We start from the raw sequence: 25,136 nt of genomic DNA, 5'->3' as shown, positions 1-25,136 counted from the left end.
TTCTGTCCTAACTTAGGCTGCATTCACATCTCGTTTTTACACTACGGGTGCTGGATCCGGCTGGGGGAGGGGCAAACCAGGCTCTCCCGTACTCCAGCCAGACCAGCGCTGAACTCCATTCACTTTAATGAGCCGACCGGAGTCAAAGGTGACTCCGGTCGTCTCCTCTTTGACCCATATCCAGTTTTGTGACCGGACCTAAAACCGTAGTATCCTACGGTTTTAGGTCCGGTTACAAAACTGGATACGGGTCAAAAATGAACCGTCCGGAGTCACCGTTTGACTCTGGTCGGCTCATTAAAGTGAATGGAGTTCAGCGCTGGTCTGGCTGGGGTACGGGAGAGCCCGGTTTGCCCCTCCCCCAGCCGGATCCGGCACCCGTAGTGTAAAAACGAGATGTGAATGCAGCCTAACTTTTGTTTCATGCATAGGTTATGATAAATCTGCTGAGCTGTGGGAGACAACGTCCCTCCCGCTAATGCATGCCCACTTTTTCTAAAAGTTGTGAAGGGGGCACAGATAGGTAAAAAAAACAAAAAACAAAGAAATAGAAAATAAAATATTTTTGTACATAACGGAGGCTATCGCAAATATTTGCAACTTTTTGATTCCATAAAACTGGCATACCATGTTGATAAATTTCCCCCAAGGTGCGTAAAACTGCCAGGAAGTAAGCCGGTTGGATGGGGCGGCAGAAGGGGGGGGGTCTTCGTTTTCAAGATAGGTGTGGATCCCAGAGGTCCTAGCATCTGAACTCTCATTATGCATATCATGTAATGCAAATTGCTACAAGAAAAAATCTAAGGCTTAGTAATTTTGCAAAATAAATTGGTTTATATAACTGTGTAACGTAGTAAATTGTTGACCAGTATTTTCTTGTAAATAGTTGGTCACCAAGGTTATTTACTTACGATTGGCTGTAGTTGGGTGCCGGGGAGCATGAACTGCATCTGCTGTGCAAGCATTGCGGCTGCTGTCTTTTGCTGTATTAGGTTATTCCGTCCATTAATTTCTAGCTGGGTTTTTAAGTGCGGGGGAGGATGCAGATATTTACAGTTTTCTCTCGTACACCGACCCTAAGGAGAAACATAGATACCGTTTACTTGTAGTGAAGAAAACATTTAGAATGTAGTAACATAAAGGAAAAGCCAAACAAGCAAACAAACACAGAGGAACACATTCAATTCAAGTTATGTTCACATTGCCTCCATCAGGCTAAAAGGAGTTATGTCTTTTTGTTAAGACTGCGCTTTCCTACATAGAGGGCATGGTATACAGTTTTTTGCCAACACTGGGATCAATGGCCAACGTGTGCCTGTGTAAAGTTAGAGCATTCCATCAAAGATAGGCTTTTAATTCCCTACACTTTATTTTCCACGGTATTTACTAAGGTTTCCCAACATTTTCCACTTTCCCTACACTTTGCTTTTTTTACACCTGCTCTGATCTGTCGGGTTTGCCTCAGCTCAAATCCACCACATTTTCTGTGGAAACCTTAGTAAATATGTTGTTTTTTTGTGAAAATGTCGGGAACACGCCCCCTTTTGAGACCACGTCCCCTTTTACTGGCAGCCACGCCCCTTTTCGGGTTTTCTCAGCAAAATCAGGTTTTTTTCAATTCTGGCGCAAATTCTGGTGCAGACAGAATTTCTGGCGCAATGCGACAAAACATGTCGGCTTTGCAATAGTAAAAAAGGGCCTATATGTACTCCAAACCTCTATTAGGTTGAACTTGATGTACTCTTGTCTTTTTAACTTTATGCACTATGTAACTATGTAATATACGGTACCATGGAGAATGTCTCCATTCACTTACTGAATGTAGCCTGAACCCCCATTATGGTGCCACATTTTGTCACCCAGGACAGAATTGCCTGGTGTTTTTTCCACCTCCATGACTTGTCTGTGACCCTTGGGTGAGTGCCCCATTCCTTCCTTTATCCAATAAGTTCCTATGGAAAGGGAAATCCTGGACAAGTACTTACTTGATACCCAATAACAAATGAAATGGGATCAATTAGGGTTGTCGCTAAGGTATGTACACCCTTGCCAGTTAGTATTCTATGTACACCCTTCCAGTTAGTATTCTATTATCCACTTCTCAGAATCACATGCTACGAGTGCTGGATGTCATAGAGAATTCTTCATACTGTGTAGGGTGAGCCTGATGAGTAAGATACCAGCTATATGCCAATAAATTATATGTTTTCTGCCCAAAACATCTTTGTTTGATCAAGGCCTTTTTTCAGATTTCATATGCTCTGGATCACTATCTTTTCTGTCACAAGGCTGTTATCTGGGGGTCTCCAAAAATAGATGCCTATTGTGTGTGAGCACCAAGTTATATAATGTGTTTTCAGGTGCACAAATCTTTGATCAGGCAACATAACGTAATTCCCTTGTTTTGTGTGACCCCAGCAGTATGCTGATAAAGTGGCCCAGATTCATTCATTTGTCAGACAAAAGCTGTCCCATTATTTCCTATAGCAACCAATAACAGCTCAAGTTTTTTTTTATTTCTAAAATTGCTCTGGTAAAGAAAAGCTGAACTGTGAATGGTTGCGATAGGCAAAGCAGACAGTTTTCGTCTCAGATTCATAAATCTGGGCCAAGTACTAGTGATAGCTGTCATATACTGAAAATAAGTACATATCTGCCAATAATCTTCAAAATCAGTGGTCTCCAATCTTCGGACCTCCAGATATTGCAAAACTACAACTCCCATGCTGGGAGTTGTAGTTTTGCAACATCTGGAGTAGGGATCGACCGATTATCGGTTTGGCCAATATTATCAGCAGATAATCATGATTTTGGACATTATCGGTATCAGCAATTACCTTGCCGATATGCCGACGACCGTCGCCGCCGCTGCCCCATTGTCTCCCCCCATCCTCTGCCCACATACCGTCTCCGCCCCATTCCCGCTGTTATAATTATCTGTTCCCGTGGTCCGCGATCCTTCTGGCTCTCGCACAGGACGCCGAAGGAGCCAGAAGGATCGCGGACCCCCGGGAACAGGTAATTATAACACAGGGGATGGGGGGAGGTGATGCGGCGGTATGTGGGCGGAGGATGGGGGGGCGGCGGTATGTGGGCGGAGGATGGGTGGGCGGCGGTATGTGTGCAGAGGAAGGGGGGGCGGTGGTATGTGGGCAGAGGATGGGGGGGCGGCGGTGGTATGTGGGCAGAGGATGGGGGGGGGAGGCGATGGGGCAACTGTGGTGGTTAGACTCAGGACAGGCCGGGGGAGAGAAGCGGGCGGCGGCGGCGGTCTCTGGCCCGGCAAAAGCCGCTGCAGTTCATTGATTTAAAGTGCCCGCTTTAAATCACTGATCTGCAACGGCTTCTGCCACGCCAGGGGGGGGGGGGGGGGGGGGTGTTTGAAATAGCCGATAACTTATACCGGAATATCGGTATCAGCTGTCGGGCTGAAAGGTGACAGATTATCGGTATCGATATGGGCCCTAAAAAAAATCGATATTGGTCGATCCCTAATCTGGAGGTCCGCAGGTTGAAGACCACTGTTCTACATCATAAGAGAAACAGCCCAGACCTGTCAGAAAGATTCAATTGAATGTGTACAGCTGCATACATAAGAGATTTTAGATGGCGGACTTGTTATTCACAGTTGGTCTGTAAAGCCTGTCGTTCTGAACATTGATGCCATAAGTTAAAATAACAAGGACCAATATAAGATTGATCTGGGCCGGGCTTCTACTAAAAAGCCAAAATTCAGCATTTCCATGGTGTTCAGTTTGCCAACCATTATGCCTAGGAACAACTGGAAAAGGTGATCTATCATAATGGATTTTTTCATAGATGCTATTGTTAGTGAAAAGGGGAACTCACAGTTGGTAAGATCTCTGAGTAGGGTCAGATTAGAAAAGATGCTGTCTTTACTGTAAAGGTGTTGTCTACTGAAAAACAATGTATTAACTATCCACAGGATGTAGGATAAGTGTCTAATCGTGGGGAAATCCGACCGCTGGGACCCCATGCAATCTCCAGAAGGGGGTCCCAGCTCTGAGAGAGAGTGCATGCTGTAAACGACATGCACTCCATTCATTTCTATGGGAGCACCTATGATGCCTGAATACAGCACTCCGGTGCTCCCATAGAAATGAATGAAGTACCTGCTATCTGCAGCACGCAGTCTTTCTGAGAATCGGGGCCTCATTCTGAAGATCATGGGGGGTCCCAGCAGTCAGACACCTAGGGATAAGTTCTTTTTCAGTAGACAATCCCTTTAATACTATCTGACCAATGCGTTATCGCTGTGGTACCTGGTTGCTTTTCCTTGCCCATCTTGCCTTGTTTGATACATCTCTCCCTAAACCTAAACAGGAGAGATCAATCAATCAAGGCTGGTGAGGAAGGGAGAAGCCACCAAGGATCACACTAATGATTTGTGGTTCGAGCAGCATGAAAGTGATCACAGATTCCCTTTCATGGGGAGTAAAAAAGGTACTACCTGTTCTACACCTTGCAACATCATGCAGCTATTGGTTTCGCCTGCACACAATGGCCCTCATTTACTCAAGTCCAACAGACTCTTTTTCTCGGTTATTGCGCCTAAATTTTAGTTGCAACGTCTGTGCGACTAATTATGCGACCAAATTTTAGTCGCACAACCGACATTTTAGAAAACACTCTGAGTGGTTTTTTTTTCACTCTGAAATGGGCGTGTTTTATGCAAAAATGGGCGTTTTACCGACAAAAACTCGAGAAAAGTGTGAGTTTGCCTCACCCAATAACCGACAGCCAAGAGTGAAATTCCAAAAAGGGAGTGATTTCTAACAAGGGACTGTTTACCATTGTGTTTTGTGTGAATGTAACTTGGTTTATAACCGGAAAACATTTTGTACAGCTCAACACTTTTATGAATAAAGTATTTAATGTTTTGGTGATTATTTTAGATTTTTTTTTACATTATAACACCTGAATAATTTTAATTAATGAAACTGTTTATAAACAAACTAGTCCAAAACCTTTTGACTCACACAAATACATTTTTATTTATAAATGGTCTTTAAGGTCCAAAAAAAGTTTGTGTTACGTGTTTGTGCAACACAATTGACTAGTGCGACACAAAAAACACGTGCGACAGAAAAATAACCAACATGTGCGACAGATTAGAAAATAAGCCTGGAAAAAATATGAAGTGATATAGAAAACACTCCACAATAAACACTCCACTTTTAGTAAATGAGGGCCAATGTGAGACTTGGCAAATTTCCTCTCTTGCCTTGGAAAGTATACTTCCGAGACATTCAGAGGGTGGAAGTAGAGTGCCAATGAGCAGATTAGGTCCCTGGACAAGCCCTTTTAGGTTTTCAGCAGATTTGGCTGACTAGAATGTTGACTTCTAGATTTACCACTTTGGCTACTAACCCATAAATGGCTCGAAAGTCAATATATACACAATATTAAATGTAAATGCAGTTTATCAAGTCCTTTAGAAAGTCACTTTACTGTAAGTACGGCAGCTTCAACACTAATACTGTTCGCCCTGTATGACATTGATATGCACCAAATGGATAAATAATGCACTAAATATGGATGACTTCCAAATCTCCATCTAAAGATACTAAATGAGATTCCTGACTAGAGACCCTGCTAATAGTCTAGGTAAAGGGGTACTCCAGAGGAAAACTTTTTTTTTCTTTTTAAATTAACTGATGCCAGAAAGTTAAACAGATTTGTAAATTACTTCTATTAAAAAAATCTTAATCCTTCCAGTACTTATTAGCATCTGTATACTACAGAGGAAATTCTTTTCTTTTTGGATTTCTTTTCGGTCACAAATACAGTACTCTCTGCTGACACCTCTGTCCATGTCAGGAACTGTCCAGAGCAGGAGAAAATTCCCATAGCAAACATATGCTGCTCTGGACAGTTCCTAAAATGGTGTCAGCAGAACGCAACGTGTCACTGTGTGACAGAAAAGAAATCCAATAAGAAAATAATTTACACTGTAGTATACAGCACCTGATAAGTACTAGAAGGATTAAGATTTTTTTAACTGAAGTTATTTATAAATCTGTTTAACTTTCTGGCATCAGTTGATTAAAAAAATAAAAAAAATAAAAAATGGAGAACCCCTTTAAGCGGTAAGCAGTACATTAGACCATCAGCACTACAGAGTGAAGAGAACCTGTGTTTACAAAGTTACATTGATTATACAGTATGTTAGGAGGCCCGGTACTTAGTGTTAGCTTCCCAGGTGCTTAGACCTTTGTTATTCACACAAAAAATAAAAAAAAATAAACATTAAGACTGGAATCCAGTAGGTGGTGCCACTGAAAAAAAAAAAAAAACAATAAAGCAAGGAAATACAATTTTATTGCATTGCACATGTTAAAGGGGTACTCCAGTGGAAATTATTATTATTATTTTTTTAAATCAACTGGTGCCAGAAAGTTAAACAGATTTGTAAATTACTTATATTAAAAAAGGAAATAATTTTTTTGGAACACAGAGCTGTCTGCTGACATCATGAGCACAGTGCTCTCTGCTGACATCTCTGTCCATTTTAGGAACTGTACAGAGCAGCATATTTTTGCTATGGGGATTTTCTGCTACTCTGGACAGTTCTTAAGCAGAGAGCTCTGTGTTCCAAAAAGAAAAGAATTTCCTCTGTAGTATTCAGCAGCTAATAAGTACAGGAAGGATTAAGATTGTTTAACCAAAGTAATTTACAAATCTGTTTAACTTTCTGGCACCAGTTGATCCAAAGTTTTCCACTGGAGTACCCCCTTTAATTAAGTATGAAATTCGAAATATATATCTATTTCCATAATGTGTATGTTTTCTACACATATATATATATACACTGCTCAAAAAAACATAAAGGGAACACTTAACACAATGTAACTCCAAGTCAATGACACTTCTGTGAGATCACATTGTCCACTCAACAGGTGGAAATTATAGGCAATTGGCAAGACAACCCCAATAAAGGAGTGGTTGAACAGGTGGTAACCACAGACCACTTCTTAGTTTCTATGATTCCTGGCTGATGTTTTGGTCACTTTTGAATGCTGGCGGTGCTTTCACTCTAGTGGTAGCATGAGATGGAGTCTACAACCCAAACAAGTGGCTCAGGTAGTGCAGCTCATCCAGGATGGCACATCAATGCGAGTGGTGACAAGGAGGTTTGCTGTGTCTGTCATCATAGTGTCCAGAGCATGGAGGTGCTACCAGGAGACATGCCAGTACATCTGGAGACGTGGAGGAGGCCGTAGGAGGGCAACAACCCAGCAGCAGGACCACTACCTCTGCCATTGGGCAAGGAGGAGCAGGAGGAGCACTACCAGAGCCCTGAAAAATTACCTCCAGCAGGCCACAAATGTGCATGTGTCCACTCAAACGGTCAGAAACAGACTCCATGAGGGTGGTATGAGGGCCCGACATCCACAGGTGGGGGTTGTGCTTACAGCCCAACACAGTGCAGGACGTTTGGCATTTGCCAGAGAACACCAAGATTGGCAAATTCGCCACTTGCGCCCTGTGCTCTTCACAGATGAAAGCAGGTTCACACTGAGCACATGTGACAGACGTGACTGAGTCCGGAGACGCCGTGGAGAACATTTTGCTGCCTGTAACATTCTCCAGCATGACCGGTTTGGCAGTGGGTCAGTAATGGTGTGGGGTGGCATTTCTTTGGGGGGGACGCACAGCCCTCCATGTGCTTGCCAGAGGTAGCCTGACTGCCATTAGGTGCTGAGATGAGATCCTCAGACCCCTTGTGAGACCATATGCTGGTGCGGTTGGCCCTGGGTTCCTCCTAATGCAAGACAATGCTAGACCTCATGTGGCTGGAGTGTGTCAGCAGTTCCTGCAAGAGGAAGGCATTGAGGAAGACATTTGCCTCTTAGCCCTTGATAAAGCCACAGCCTGTGGCGAAACGTCGGGCGGGCGGGCAATGTGTTAGATTTTTAATTGTCTCACACCATAGATTGTGGACTGCAGCCACAATCTATCTTTTCAATTCACTTAATATAGCATGCAGTGTCATGCCAATCAATGCATTATGGATCAATATGTGTGAGGTTATTTTAATCTTGGCTCATTAAACGTTAAGTTTTATATTGGGTGGGAAATTTAGGGTCTTAGTGACCGCTTAGCGGTCAAATGTGAATAATATTGGATTTACCCTCCACTCATAGGTCCCCCTTGTTGCATTGATGCTATGGACTGGCCCTCCTATTCCCCAGACCTGAATCTGATTGAGCACATCTGGGACATCATGTCTCGCTCCATCCACCAACGCCACGTTGCACCACAGACTGTCCAGAAATTGGCGGATGCTTTAGTCCAGGTCCACCTCATCAGGAGCATGCCCAGGCATTGTAGGGAGGTCATACAGGCACGTGGAGGCCACACACACTACTGAGCCTCATTTTGACTTGTTTTTAGGACATTACATAAAGTTGGATCAGCCTGTAGTGTGATTTTCCACTGTGATTTTGAGTGTGACTCCACATCCAGACCTCCATGGGTTGATACATTTGATTTCCATTGATAATTTTTGTGCGATTTTGTTTGTATGTAAAGATGAAAGTATTTCATACGATTAGTTCATTCATTCAGATCTAGGATGTGTTATCTTAGTGTTCCCTTTATTTTTTTGAGCAGTGTATATATGTATCTATCTATATCTTTATCTATCTATCTATCTATAACAAATTCCCTGAATACAACAGCAACTAAATAATAAAGTGCAGATTAGAAAGAAGGTCTGGCTTCACTACAGTCTATGACAAAAGCTTCTTCCTACGGCTTCATCTCCACGTCTGCATTAAATAGTAGGATCTTTAATGGCATTAATTTAATAAGACCTAAATGGATGTTATCATCTATATTTTACATTCAGACAGTAACACAGGGAAACATAAAATGACAGGCCTCCTACAGTCAATATACTCGACTTGATTATAGCCTGCGCCAGGCTTGTGTTCCCGAAATAAAGGGCTTCTCAATGAATGCCACAAAATATAGCTTTCAAATCGCCTGCCCCTCCCCAGCACCAGGTCTAGGCTATTTATTTTCATGTAGCCTGAGCTGTGTGGCGTTCAGTGCAATAATTGGTTGGCATCTGATGTTGGCCTGGATGAAGAATCCAGCACTTGGGCGCACAATGGCACTTCTGTTTTATATGTCAGTGTCCTGGAAAAGACACAAAGAGGAGCAACTGAGTAACCCCTGAAATATCAGATCTTTTCTACTTTGTAGGGATTCAGTGTAAAATGAACATACTCCGGCTATATGAACCATGCCTCAAACAAATCAAAGGGAATTACGTTTATTATTGGCTTACTGTATGTGTAGTAGTAGTAGAGGAAAAAAAACGTATTACTAATTTCCTACGCTAAAATGTCTTTAGGTCCATGTGATAGTGTCTCCTGTCTGGGGTCAAGTGATTTCTTCAGGAAGGATCACGGACCACGTCATGTCGTATCCATGTCATCTAAATTGGAGAGATGACTTAGGATCTTGTCATCCAAATAACAACATGCCTCTGGAGTAGGGTTACCACCTGGCTGGGATTTTGGCCACCCTGTGGGTATTTTTATATTAAATGGTTGGTATGTGCAATGGTTGGTATTTATAGATCCAATCCTCCAACTCCCGGAATGTTGTACCATATGCTATACTAGTGTTTCCCAACCAGAGTGGCTCCAGCTGTTGAAAACTACAACTCCCAGCATGCCCGGACAGCCAACGGCTGTCCGGGCATGCTGGGAGTCGTAGTTTTGCAACAACTGGTTGGGAAACACTGACCTATACTATATGCTACTATTAGGGATCGACTGATATTGATTTTTTAAGCCGATACCGATAACCTGTGAAGCCGATAACTTATACCGATACTCCCCCCAAAAGATCCTTGGTAAAATTAGGGTGCATGTGTGTGTATGCGGATATACCCTGATAAACTATTTCTGGCAGGCGCTTTAAATCAATGAACTGCAGCGGCTTTTGCGGGGCCAGAGACCGACGCCGCCACCCGCTTCTCTCCCCCTCCCTGTCCTGGGGTCCTGAGTCCAACCACCGCCGCTGCCCGTTTGCCTCCCCCTGCCTATCCTCTGGCCAGAGACCGCCGCTGTCCCGTTGCCTCCCCCATCCCCGGTTTTATAATTACCTTTTCCCGGGGTCCACGCTACTTTTGGCTCCTGCGGCGTCCTGCGATGTTCCTGTGCGCTGCGCAATGACGAGTGACATCCTCAACGCGATATCACCGTCAGTGGCCCAGCGCACAGTGACAGCTCAGGACGCCGCCGGAGCCAGAAGTAGCGCGGACCCCGGGAAAAGGTAATTATAAAACCGGGGATGGGGGAGGCAACGGGACAGCAGCGGCGGCGGCGGCGGTCTCTGGCCAGAGGATAGGCAGGGGGAGGCAAACGGGCAGCGGTGGTGGTTGGACTCAGGACAGGCAGGGGGAGAGAAGCGGGTGGCGGTGGCGGTCTCTGGCCAGAGGATAGGCAGGGGGAGGCAAACGGGCAGCACGGTGGTTGGACTCAGGACAGGCAGGGGGAGAGAAGCAGGTGGCGGTGGTCTCTGGCCCCGCAAAAGCCGCTGCAGGCCGGTATAAGGAGAAATAAAAAAAAAAGTTCTAGGGGTCATAATAAAACAAAATTTCCCCCACATATGTCACGCATGAATATTTAATTATGCAAATTTGCATGGATGGTATTTTTAATTTTTTTTTGCAAGAAAGGTGGCAACCCTACTCTGAAGGCATAATATCAACTGATTCGGTATTCCGCCAGTCTCACCACACAAGACTTGAAACAGCTGGAGCCACAAGGCTATGATGTTCATGGATATACACCATGCATGCGCAGGATCAGCTTGAGGAAAGACTAGGAAGAATGCATCACATGACTCCAACACAACAATTCACAACTATTGTACTGCTAAGAGCTGCAGACACCGATTTTTATTACGGTAGTTTGGAAGCCACCATCAGCTCCAGGAAAGGTATAGTTTGCTATTATACCCTAGCAGCTATAAACAGGGTCTGCAGCTCTTTGTAACAAATACAGCTCCAAACCTATTCAACATATCAGACAGAAAAAAGACCCCATTAAAATTGAAGAAACATCATAATTTTTTTTTTTTATTCTCTCCTGTCAAATGCTGAAATATATTGTGCCAAAGTTTGTTTTTTTTAGATTTCTTTTGCACTGGTCTATATAGCTTGTACTGAAAGATCTTTCTAAGGCTGGGTTCACACCACGTTTTGTACTTACGGTTCCCGTATACGGCTGGGAGGAGGGGGAGCGGGGCTTAATCGCGGCACCCGCACTCAGCTGTATACGGGAACCGTATTTAATGCATGTCTATGAGCCGACCGGAGTGAACAGCAGCCTCCAGTCGGCTGCGTTTTCGGCCGTATGCGGTTTCCCGACCGTAGGCAAAAACGCGGTCGACCACGTTTTTGCCTGCGGTAGGGAAACCGCATACTGCCGAAAACGCAGCCGACCGGAGGGTGGGTTCACACCAAGTTTTTGCAATACAGTTCCCGTATCAGGTTTTTGATAAAAAAAAAAAAAAAAAAAACTGATTCCTCAAAACCTGACTAAACTGTATCAAAACATGTGCATGTGTAGAAATTTGAATCCGTATATGGTTCAAAACTGTATACGTAACTGTAACTGAAAAATAATGTCCGGTTGCATCTGTTTTTTAAGAAAAGAACATATACATATTTAACTTTTCATTCCAATATGAATAAAGTTTCACTTGTTTGACTGAAATTCCAAGAAAAAAATTGTGCAAAGTAAAAAACCGGATGGTGAAAACCGTATGGAAACGTACACACATATGGTTCTGTACGGTTCCCATTGACTCCCATGTATAAAAAAAAAAATCATAAAACATACATTTCAATACGGTTTTTCAGTCGGACCAAAAACCGTGGTAGGTTACAGTTTTGGGTACGGGAAATTTTTTTTTTACCAAACCGTACAGGATGCAAAACGGACACAACCAGACGCATCGTTTGGCGTACGGTTTTCAATGGAGAGTCAATGCATACGGTTTTCAATACGGTTCCGTATGGTTTTCAAATTGAAAATGTATACTGGAACTGTATTGCAAAAAGGCTAGGTTCAGACTACGGAATTCCGCTTGCTAAAATGTATAGTGTAGTGAATGAGTTTCCGTTCACAAATTCACATTTCGGAATTTGTGAAGCAGAATTTGTCAACGGAAAATCCGCTTGGAAATTTCCACCTGAAGAATGGCGATGCTCATTCTTCAGGCGGAAATACTCACGGAACGGTCCTTGATCCGACTTTCCGCCCGGAGATTCCGTAGTCTGAACCTAGCCTTAGAAGCGCCTCAGATATCCTAGATACCACAGTATATTTAGATATCCCCCCTTTATATTTGTTATTTATTTAAATAAACTTAGAAAACATGTACTCTGTATTACTCTGTATTACATTGATTCTATATTACCCCTCCACATAAGCCTACTGGGCTGAACCTGTTGCAGTAAATGGATGTGGTATTAAGCCCCAATGTTCAGCTATTAAACATTTTTTGTCATATCTTTAATTTTTGAAAATGCTAGGGGGTCATTCTGATTGTGGGGATTCTATTGTTTTGGCCACAGATTCAGCATTAAAAAAAGAATATATTTAGAATTACTCTGAACTGCCAGATATCTAAGACTGTGGGAGGAATAAATAAAACCTGTGAAAACCAAAACTGTCTGGTTTTCCCATAACAACCAATCACAGCTCAGCTGTAATATTTTAACAAGCTCTAGTAAAATGAAGGCGGAGCTGTGATTGGTCACTATGGGCACAATCAGACAGTTTTTGTCTTGCAGTTTTCATTTATATAATTTATTTACCCCTGTATGTTCTCCTTCCCAGTATATAACAGTTTTTATTAGAATCCCCTTTCGGGTCAGGTCACACATACCATATTTAGCTGTGTATTTACTGCTGCATATTTTCCTACCCATTGAAGTCAATAGGTAACAAAAAAAAATATAATAATAATAATAGCAGCAGTTAATATTCAGCAAAATATGGTACATGTGACCATACCCTTAGGGTGCAGTCACATGTACAGTATCCTGCACATATTTGATGCGCAGGTTTTGAAGCTGCAGATTTTATGCTGTGTTCAATTAGTTTACATTAAAATCTGCAGCTTTAAATCCTGCACACCAAATATGTACAGGATACTGTACGTGTGAATACACCCTTCAGAGGGATATTATAATAACCAACTATGCCAGTCTGATCACATGACATCTATTATGATAACCTAATCACTGTTATATTTCTATTTGAAGCATTTGAGTCTATACCTTGCTTTTTTGTTATGGCATTTTGCTGTATTTCTCTTGAAAACAGCTGTAAAGCTGCAACATTGTTGCTACCCTGTCTTGTGGTATTGATGTTGTGTACCCCTGAAGCATCCACATAGCACAACTCCATAGCACCGGAGTCTTGGCTGAGTATCATATATCTCTATGTATCCTTTGTTTAAGTCCAATTCATTTATACATAGACCAGTTTTACACATCTGTAATATAGCCCATTTTAGTGTCCATATTATGACTGCAAAACCCAACCGCCACTCAACCCAAGGGTTCATCTGAACTGAAGACACTATAAGATTCTGTGTTAGCATGTGGGCTTTTGGGTCATATTTAGATTTGGGGGAAACTACTATAAGATTTGCCAAACCTGAATCTAATGAATCAGCCACTAATTTATTTAGTCTTGTAAAAGGTATTCTGCTCTTCAAGTGTATTGTTTCCCTGGAGGAGTCTAGAATGACATAGTCCAGAGTCTCATTCCAAACTTCTCTGAGGAATTGGAACACATGGAAAGCAGAAAGAAAAGACTAAATGAATCAACAGCCGATTCATTAGATTTGGGTTCAACAAATCTTACTGTGCATATGCTCAACTCTAGTCATAATGTGAACCATATACATATATACATACATATATATATATATATATACACACACACACACACACACACATATACACACACACACACACACACACACACATACACACACTGCTCAAAAAAATAAAGGGAACACTAAGATAACACATCCTAGATCTAAATGAATGAACTAATCGTATGAAATACTTTCTTCTTTACATGGTTGAATGTGCTGACTAGGGATCGACCGATTATCGGTTTGGCCGACATTATCTGCCGATAATCACGATTTTGGGCATTATCGGTATCGGCAATTACCTTGCCAATAAGCCGATAATGCCCCACCCCCCCGACCCACCGCACCGCGTCGCACCCCCCACCACACCGCCCCGGCCCCATTGCCTCCCACATCCCCGGTTTTATAATTACCTGTTCCCGGGGCCCTGCTGCGCCCTGCATTACGCTGTGCGCACTGACAAGTGACGTGACGTGACATCACCGTCAGTGCGCACAGTGACAGCTCAGGAGGACGCCACCAGAGCCAGATGTAGAGTGGACCCCGGGAACAGGTAATTATAAAACCAGGGATGGGGGAGGCAATGGTGCCGGGGTGGTGCGGTGGGGGGTGCGACACGGTGCGTTAGGGGGCGCGGAGCGGTGCGGCGGTGGGGGAGCAATGCGGCGGTGGGGGGAGTGGTGGCGGTGATAGGACCCCCGGACAGGCAGGGGGAGAGAAGCGGGCGGGGGCGGCTGTCTATGGCACCGCAAAAGCCACTGTAGTTCATTGATTTAAAGCGCCCGCTTTAAATCAATGATCTGCAGCGGTGTCGCGGGGGGATAAATAGCCGATAACTTATACCGGAATATCCACGTGCCCGTATGACCTCCCTACAATGCCTGGGCATGCTCCTGATAAGGTGGCGGATGGTCTCCTGAGGGATGTCCTCCCAGACCTGGACTAAAGCATCTGCCAAATCCTGGACAGTTTGTGGTGCAACATGGCGTTGGTGGATGGAGCGAGACATGATGTCCCAGATGTGCTCAATCGGATTCAGGTCTGGGGAACGGGCGGGCCAGTCCATAGCATCAATGCCTTCCTCTTGCAGGAACTGTTGACACACTCCAGCCTCATAAGGTCTAGCATTGTTTTGCATTGGGAGGAACCCAGGGCCAACCGCACCAGCATATGGTCTCACAAGGGGCCTGAGGATCTTATCTCGGTACCTAATGGCAGTCAGGCTACCTCTGGCAAGCACATGGAGGGCTGTGGCACCCCCAAAGAAATGCCACCCCACACCAACATTGACCCACCGCCAAACCGGTCATGCTGGAGGATGTTGCGGGCAGCAGAACGTTCTCCACGCCATCTCCAGACTCTGTCATGTCTGTCACATGTGCTCAGTGTGAACCTGCTTTCATCTGTGAAGAGCACAGGGCGCCAGTGGCGCATTTGCCAATCTTGGTGTTCTCTGGAAAATGCCAAACGTCCTGCACGGTGTTGGGCTGTAAGCACAACCCCCACCTGTGGACGTCGGGCCCTCAAACCACCCCATGGAGTCTGTTTTTGACCATTTGAGTGGACACATGTACATTTGTGTCCTGCTGGAGGTAATTTTGCAGGGCTCTGGCAGTGCTCCTCCTACTCCTCCTTGCACAAAGGCGGAGGTAGCAGTCCTGCTGCTAGGTTGTTGCCCTCCTATGGCCTCCTCCACATCTCCTGATGTACTGGCCTGTCTCCTGGTAGCGCCTCCATGCTCTGGACACTTCGCAGACAGACACAGCAAACCTTCTTGCCACAGCTCGCATTGGTGTCCCATCCTGGGTGAGCTGCACTACCTGAGCCACGTGTGTGGGTTGTAGACTCCGTCTCATGCTACCACTAAAGTGAAAGCACCGCCAGCATTCAAGAGTGACCGAAACATCAACCAGGAAGCATAGGAACTGAGAAGTGGTCTGTGGTCACCACCTGCAGAACCACTCCTTTATTGGGGTTGTCTTGCTAATTGCCTATAATTTCCACATGTTGTCTGTTCCATTTGCACAACAGCATGTGAAATTGATTGTCAATCAGTGTTCTTCCTGAGTGGACAGTGTGATTTCACAGAAGTGTCATTGACTTTGAGTTACATTGTGTTATTTAAGTGTTCACTTTATTTTTTTGAGCAGTGTGTATATATATATATATATATATATATATATATATATATATACATACATACACACACACACACACACACACACATATATACATATACACACATTTTTTTAAGCTAATAATAATATCATAATATAATAGTAACAAATGACAATGAGGTACTCTAAAGCTGTCATCACATAACAGTACTACAGTAATGAGTCTTAGAGAGGTTCTTCTCTGGCAGGACAAGATTTATAAAAAATAAAATAAAATCCACCAATCCCCCACAACTGCCGTTCCAATGGTTCCCAAATCTATTCTGATATTCTTTTCCATGTCCCATCTCGACAAGTTGATATGCCCTTGTGTCAAATTAGGGGCCAGTATGTAGAGACCATTGGGGGGGGGGGGGGGGGGGTCCAGGCAAGGTCAGAATGGCAGTGGTAGGGGGAAGTGAGTACTATTTTTATTTTTTAATAACCCCAAAGTGGTCCCTCCTTATTCTTTTATTTTATTGCAACCTCTTTAAGCTCTGTGCACATAGATAAGATAGGTAGCAAGTCAGACAGCCCTGGATGTTTGCTTGCCTCAGACAGAGTGTTGGTGGACTAGAGATAATCGTGAGCACCTTCCCTCACTCATCCTACGTTTCTCACAAGTGTTTAAACATCTCCTTCCTAAAGCAGCTGCAGCCTGTCCTATTCACCTTACACCCCTCACAGCGACAACTTTCACCACCAACCCCTGGGAACCACAGCCTGACAGCCATAAGTCTAGTTCACAGAACAGAAAGGCACACAACCTTCGCTCTTATACCAGGGTTAAACCAGTTTAACGACTGACATTTTACAATGCGTCTACAAACTTTCTATGCCCTAGCTACTATTTCCCCATCTCAACATTTATAATACAAGAACAAACACATTCATCCAGTACCATAAACCAAATTTAATGAACCGATGATACAACACATAAAAAGAATATAGGATGACACAAAGCGAATATGATGATTCTGTAGGGTGGATGTAGAAGGCAGGCCAGGCTGCAAATAAAAAATATAATATTCCACTGCTTAGAAAGGGCAAGTCAGCGCTATGAAAATACCCCTCTGGCTCTTTACTAAGGTTCTATTTTTTTAATATACGGGTATTCTGGAATTCTGTTATCAGTCACTTTTTTTTTTTCCCAGCGGTGTCAAGATCTCTTGACAATCAGTGAATTGGAACTGTCCTGTTCATATTTAGCTGAGATGTTACACCGAGATAATGAAAGGGGTTTTATTATGACAGTAAGTGATATGCCATCCCCTTCAGGCTGGTGGGGACCTGACCACCAAGACTAATACAGTATCTTAAGGTGATGCAAAGTGGGTTTAGTTCCATAGCCCCTTTCAAAGTTTTTCCCTTTACAGTATTGCTCTTTGATAACTAATGCTCAGGGGGCCATTAGCTTTCTTGCAATGGCCCATTGTATGGGAAAGTGCAGAGAAGAAAAAGGAATACCAAAACATACCAGCCTAGAGGATTTTAAATAGTTTCTTGTTTGGCATCCATCAGACACATGGGTAGTATGAATAGAATTAAAGGGGTACTCCGGCCCTGAGACATCTTATCCCCCTATAACAAAGGATAGGGGATAAGATGTCTCACCGCGGGGGTCCCGCCGCTGGGGACCCCCGCAATCTTGTATTCACCACCCACCTGTTTGAGTTGCACGCCTCGGTGCCAGCTCACAAACAGCCGGGTGGCGACCACGGGGCCGGAGTATCGTGATGTCACGAATCTGCCCCTGTGTGACGTCACCCTCCGCTATGCAAGTCTATGGGAGGGGGCGTGATGGCCGTCACACCCCCTCCCATAGACTTGCATAGAGGGGGCGGGGGGTGACGTTACACAGGGGCAGATTCATGACATCACGATACTCCGGCCCCGTGGTCGCCACCCGGCTGTTTGTGAGCTGGCACCGCGGCGTGCAACTCAAACAGGTGGGTGGTGAATACAAGATTGCGGGGGTCCCCCGCGGCGGGACCCCCGCGGTGAGATAAGATGTCTCAGGGCCGGAGTACCCCTTTAAGAACCATTAGTGAAGAAGAACCCAAAAACTCAGTATATCATCTCCATAGCGCACTCATTACATCATTACCATTAGAATACCACTCTTCATAAACATAAGGCTTTCATATCTTGTTTTAAAGTCTGGAAGCTCAATAGTCCTGAGATATGCCAAAGCCCAATAACTTTAATATGTTGTGAGCTGAATCACATGTCAATAATGCATATCAAACAGTAGAGCCATAGGAAGTTTCTGTATTATGACCTTTGTGCAATCTAACACCAGCAGAAAATAGTCCATGTACATATTTTAGTTGATAAACTACAATATTTTACAACCTCTCCAAGCAAAAATGCTTCCGCACTCTCATTAAAGGGTACCTTTCATCAAAAAACTTTTGATATATTATAGATTAATGTATGCAGAATAACTTTACAATTGCATGTTATTAAAAAATATGCTTCTTTCTATTTAATTTTCCACTCTGAAGAAATGACCACTAGGGGTCTCCCTACCAGTCCTGGCAGCAAGCATTTCAGACTCATGCTGGAGTCCTAAACACTACGAGCTGCCAGTCTGCTTTGTTCACAAAGGAGAACACTCAGAGCTGCCAGCCTGCTTTGTTCACAGCCTGTTTGGCTGTGAACAAAGCAGGCTGGCAGCTCTGAGTGTTTAGGACTCCAGCATGAGTCAGAAATGCTTGCTGACAGGACTGATCGGGAAAAATACAACAGAAAGAAGAATATTTTTCATTAACATGCTATTGGAAAGTTATTCAACATTCATTAATCTAAAATATATCAAAAGTTTATTTGATGAGAGGTACCCTTTAAAACAAATTTTTGCTATTGCACTTCTTATGGTAAATGAAAAAAGATTTCTAATATACTTTGGTGTTTCATTTGTGCTTACAAAAACTCAAGAGCACATTTCCCTCCCCATCTTATACACAGACTTAGGACTGAAGCCCAAACACCGGAAGTACAGCCTGGAGTGCTGATGGGGGTGGGTCCAACCAACACCACATGGCAGTTAAGTGTGAGAGGAGATATGATTGGATGAGGCTGGACACACCCCTCTCAGCACTCCAGGCTGCACTTCCTGTGTTTGGACCTCGGTCCTAAGTCTGTGTATAAGATGGGAGAAAATGTGCTCTTGAGCTTTTTTTAAGCACAAATTAAACATAGAAAACTTCATTTTTTTTAAACAAAGTATATTAGAAATGTTTTTTTATTTTTTTTTATTTTTTACCATAAGGAGTGCAATAGCAAAAATACATTTTATTGAAAGTTACCCTTTAAGCTCCTGGTTTTCCTTTACATCCTTTTGAGTCCCTTTTATTTTAAAGCAAGGTTCACATATGTCCAACAAACCAGAGCCACCTTGGATAGGAATGCCGGATGCAACAAGCTGGAAGTATTGCACCCGTCACTCCCTCTTGCCCCCTAAAGGGCAGAAATTAGCTATGGCACCAGATTTATGGGCCCTAAGCTGGATATCTGTATCTATCTTTTTTTTCTAGGGCAAAAATGCAGCTTGCAATGTTTTTTTTTTTTTTTTTTTTTTTTATCTGGCACCGAAGGCTAATTTTCAGCTTTGAGCTTGGTGCCTTTGTTTTCCATCAAGCATAAAATTTGCTGGTGAAGTTCCATAGATCTGGAAAATAACCTCACAATACCACTGTCATTTATAAAATGGCAAGGAAGAGACCGACCACATTGTCATCTATACTGTTCTGTCTTCATTATTTCAAGAGCTCTGCCAACTGGTAAAGTTGACTGACTGGGCAAGCGGCCCAAACCACTGAATGCTAAATGTCAGCAATGTCAAGAAAATATACCTGTTGTGTCTCCATTATAGAGTATGTACACAGCCTACACATCCATTATTGTAATGTCATGGAAAAAGAATATGTACAGTATTCAGTATCTTTACATATACATGCTTATGACTCCATTGTACAATACCGAGTGTAGTGCATGCTAGCCTAACCCCAGTGCCGGATAGACAGCATCAAAGCCAGAAGGCACCAAAAACTATCTGGTAAGAGAGCCATAAAGGGATCAGAAATATCCCCATATTCCATATTGAATAGACTTGTAATACAGAGTCAACAGAGGTTCTTTTCTAATGGATTCATATGGAATACTTAAGACATAATTGCATATAGCATATCATATAGATTTGTATAAAGCACAATATTGCAACACACACAAGTCCATAATACAGACACATAGGAACATGTACAGAGGCTGTGTACATGGCATTCTCATATAAATGAGCTATAAATGTAACAGAGACATTGCCTGCGCCCTATTGATACTTAAAATTGTATCAAAAGATGTACACTAAGGGTCTATTCACATGTACAATATTCTGCGCAGATTTGACACACAGATTTGATGCACAGGATTTGAAGCGGTGTTCAGTCATTCAGTTTACATTGAAATCTGCAGCAGAAAATCCTGCACATCAAATCTGCGCAGAATATTGTACGTGTGAATATACCATTAAGCTATATCCCATATATGTAAGTACTGGATAGAGACTGCATTGGATGGAGACTTCACTGGATGGAGAATGTACTGGATAGAGACAGCATTGGATAGACACAGCACTGGATAGAGACAGCACTGGATGAAAACTGCAATGGATGGAGGCTAAACTGCATTAAGGCTGTACTGGATGGAGACCACACTGGTTGGAGACTGCACTGGTTGGAGACTGCATTGGATTGAGACTGCACTGGTTGGAGACTGCATTGGATGGAGACTGCACTGGTTGGAGACTGCACTGGTTGGAGACTGCACTGGTTGGAGACTGCACTGGTTGGAGACTGCACTGGTTGGAGACTGCACTGGTTGGAGACTGCATTGGATGGAGACTGCACTGGTTGCACACTACACTGGGTGGAGGCTGCATTGGATGGAGACTGCACTGGTTGCACACTACACTGGGTGGAGGCTGCATTGGATGGAGACTGCACTGGTTGCACACTACACTGGGTGGAGACTGCATTGGATGGAGACTGCACTGGTTGCACACTACACTGGGTGGAGGCTGCATTGGATGGAGACTGCACTGGTTGCACACTACACTGGGTGGAGGCTGCATTGGATGGAGACTGCACTGGTTGCATACTACACTGGGTGGAGGTTGCATTGGATGGAGACTGCACTGGTTGCATACTACACTGGGTGGAGGCTGCACTGGATGGAGACTGCAACTCCAGCTACATTAGACATCTTGACATATTTGAACTGTGGGTACCCATTCAGTAATTCTGCAGACAATATCTATAGAGTAGCTTATCCATAGTACTCATTGGGGGAGATTTATCAAAGTTGTCTATGTCCTGCATCAATATAGACCAAACTACAGAGGGTTAGTCCGGTCTATTGTGCGCCTAATTTATCAAAAGTCGCACAGCTCTTGATAAATTCTACGCACAGACTTCGGGATCTATGCTTTAGACTGTATTAAACCTGCTCCAACATGGTCAGACATTTCAGCGTACTTTCAGCCAATGCGACTTTTGATATTCAGCACCAATGCATTTTTTCGTCTAAAATAAACTAGAATGTATCATGTTCTAAAAATCCTCCAAAGCAAAAGTCGCAAAAAAGTCGCACATATTTAGACTGCGACTTTCTGTGCGACAAATTTAGACAGAAAAAAGCAGTCTAAATCCTTTGATAAATCTCCCCCAGTGACTCTCCTGGATTAGCAGTGCCCCTTTTCCATATAATACTCCAAACTGATGTGAAGTAAGAATTGAAATGAAACAGCTATATTTTCAGGGGTTGTCCATGATGTGGGAGCAGATGGCCTGCTTACAACTGCAAGTTATTATTAGATAGACTATTAGTGCTAATAAGGTCATACAGAGTTTAATATATACACTTGGTGTGAGAGATATAGGCAATGTATATTCCTGCTTGATAAATGTCAAAGAAAAACATGAACTGCACACTAGGAGCACGGATAAATGGGAATCCATCATAATCTGTGAAGCGAGGGAATGTCCAACGCTTCAGACATTCCTGTTTATCCAGGGTAATACTGTAGGGAAATATATCAGGGGTGTGGATATTTATTAAAAAACTACTTGTCCACAGGACTAAAACGGGGCAAAATCTATTTGTCCCTCATGACGATCCACTTGTCCGCGCCAATTTTCGCTTTTACGCTCTAATTTTTTCCTCCTCGCCCTATAATAGCCATAACTAACTACTATAATGATACCTTTTAATTTTTCCATAACATATTCTCCGAAACAAAATTTATTTGTGAAGTGAAATTGAAATAGTAAAAGATAATTTAGCAAATTTAGTGTTTTTCTTTTCTACGCCATTTACCTTGTGATGGAGCTTGTGATTGATACTTTAGGCCGCCTGATTACAGCAATACCAGATTTTTCTAATTGCCTTTTTCTGACCATTGTAGCTTTTTTCTTATTTTTTTTTTTCGCGTACAAGGCTGTATGAGGGCTAATTTTTTGCGCCATAATCTGTTTTTTGTATCGGTACCATTTAGGCATTGATCTGACTTTTAAGGGTCTATTCACACGTACAGAATTCTGCATCAAATCTGCGCATCAAATATGCGCAGAATACTGTACGTGTGAATAGACCCTTAATCGCTTTTTTTCTGGGATATTATCAAAATTGCAATTCTGTGTTTGGTATATATTTTTTTTTACATTTACATTATTAACCGTACGGGATACATAATGTTATATTTTAAAAGTTCGTACAATTATGCACGCAGCGATACCAAATATGGTTATTTTTATTATGTTTACATGTTTTTATAGAGGAAAAGGGGGTGATTTGAACTTTTAACATTGAAAGGGTTAATGTGTGTCTTTTAGATTTTTATTAAACCTTTTTATTTATTTATTTATTTTTTCACTTTATTAGACTTTTAGGAGGAATCATTAGATTCCTCATGCAGATCAATATTGAACTCCATTGATCTGTGTGCTCTGCGATCCATTGATAGAGCCTAGTCCAGCCAGGATCTATCAATGACAGAGCCACAGACAACAGGGAACAGAGGTAAGCTCTCCGGCTTACCTCTCCGGCTACCTCTATGGTGGATCCACCCCACTAGCCCACCAGGGAGCATTCACATGTCCCTTTAGACGCCGCTGTCAGCTTTGACAGCGGCAATCTAAAGGGTTAATAGCCAGCTGTGGCGATCATCGCATGCTGGCTATTAGCAGCGGCCCCAAGCTATTGAAATCAGCTGAGGGGCTGCAGAGTACAGAGCGGGCTCGAGTCCCGAGCCCGCTCCACACACCCTGAGCGCTGCCGTGCAGGGCTAAGGGCCTCAAAAATTCACCTGTCTGGTGCCTGGAACTGCATGTCCCAGGCGTCGGGCGATAGGAATTCCACATCCCTGAATATAAATATATGGTCAGTAAATTAAATATATGGTCAGTAAATCAGTTCCACTAACAAAAATGTTACTATTTTTGTTTGGCTGCAACCATGATGCCAAAATAGGGCTGCTGTATGCCACCAGTATATGTCAGAATGCCAGCAAAAAAATAAAAAACAGTATGCCAGCATAAACCAGGTATACCTGGGCACATTGACTTAAATTAACTAAACACAGCGAAAAAATTAAGACAAGGAAATAGACTGAACATAGGCCCAGATTGATCAAACTGTGGAAGAAAAAATAGACAGATTTTTCCACAGCAACCAATCACAGCTCAGCTAACGAGCTCTGGTAAAGTGATAGCTGAGCTGTGATTGGTCGCTGTGGGAAAATCACTCCACTTTTTCTCTCACACAATTTGATCAATCTGGGCCATAGTCACTAGGAATATTGCATTTATTTTTGTTGCACACGGTAATATATATATTAATATGGACCTACATTTCACAGTTTTCAGATTTCTGCTGCTTAATTCTTCCTGGTCTCTGTCTTGACAAGCAGGACATGCCCTCTAAGTCAGTGACTGGCTCAGACAAGTGTCCGCTGTGGCCAGTGATTGGCTGACAAGGCATAAATCTGAACATTGGCAGAATGGTACTGGCAGGGGATTGGGAAATTAAGTATCCATTTTTTTCTTCCAAGCTACGCTGAACCCTTTTATTAATGTCTCTATGACCAGACAACCTCTTTAATGAGAATAGTTTTTTCCGCTCTGTATCCAAATGTCAAGAAAGTAATAGGTTGATGGATTTTACTGTTTAAAGGGGTTATTCCACAAACTAAAGTTATGCCTTATACATAGGATACGGACTAATTAGCTCATTAGTGGGGGTCTGACCACTGGGACCTTCACCAATCATGAGAATCTAGTAGAAATGTCCCCTTAAATGAATGGAGCACATGGAGTATGGACAGCCAGCGCTCTATTGATTCTCTATGGGGCTTCTGAACATTGCCAAGAGCTAAGCCGCATACAAGAAGAAAGGAGCCTGGACGAGCAGAGTGTGCTATGTTTATTCCCAGGGACATTTCACCTCAATTCTGGTGGGGGTCCCAGCAGTTGGGCCCAGACAGATCAAATAGTTATCTCCTATCCAATGTATAGGGGGTAGCTTTTGATTGTGGGATACATCATTTAACAGTAATGACATCAATTACTACTATGCAGGATCTTTTTACTCAAATAGCCATCAAATGGTCAAAATATTCCTTGCTATGTCAGCAGTGGGACATACTGACAGCTACAATTACAACTGTGACGTAAAACGAAACATAAAAGTAGAGAAATAATCTTAAATAATTGAACAGCTTCTATTCCATTTTAAGTGATATTTTGCAGTCTCATTGCTTACTCAATGACGCTCAGAAGAAACATCACTTAAAATGGTCACCAGGGAAAACTTTCCCTCAGCTGCTATGTGACTCACTACAGAAGTATGGAATCATTCAAGTAGATGCAAGTCCACAGGAAACATGTGAAACCAAGCCGATAATACAGGAGTTCTATAGATGTATGGCCTGTATACACTGTACTTGTAGTCCTGTGCCACATTTAAGCTAAACAGATCATAATA

The 25,136-nt window shown here is 43.0% G+C and overlaps 1 protein-coding gene across 10 annotated transcripts in view; it reads right to left on the bottom strand.

Moving 5' to 3' along the window:
• Positions 1–25,136, bottom strand: part of MBNL3 (muscleblind like splicing regulator 3) — a 182,239-nt gene that overhangs the window by 50,160 nt on the left and 106,943 nt on the right. For 8 of the 10 annotated variants that reach the window (XM_056539024.1, XM_056539026.1, XM_056539021.1 and 5 more), the window contains exons 3-4: positions 912–1,076; positions 628–786 (exon numbers count right to left, since the gene is read on the bottom strand). In XM_056539024.1, coding sequence (XP_056394999.1) covers positions 628–786; positions 912–1,076 — 324 coding nt within the window. The remainder of the gene's footprint in view (positions 1–627; positions 787–911; positions 1,077–25,136) is intronic. The other 2 variants (XM_056539029.1, XM_056539030.1) reach the window with 1 other exon arrangement.

This window comes from Hyla sarda, chromosome 9 (genome assembly GCF_029499605.1).
Source record: "Hyla sarda isolate aHylSar1 chromosome 9, aHylSar1.hap1, whole genome shotgun sequence".
NCBI classification, from domain to species: domain Eukaryota; kingdom Metazoa; phylum Chordata; class Amphibia; order Anura; family Hylidae; genus Hyla; species Hyla sarda.
Note: the sequence above shows the minus strand (reverse complement) of the source record. Positions and strands in the feature narration are given on the sequence as shown.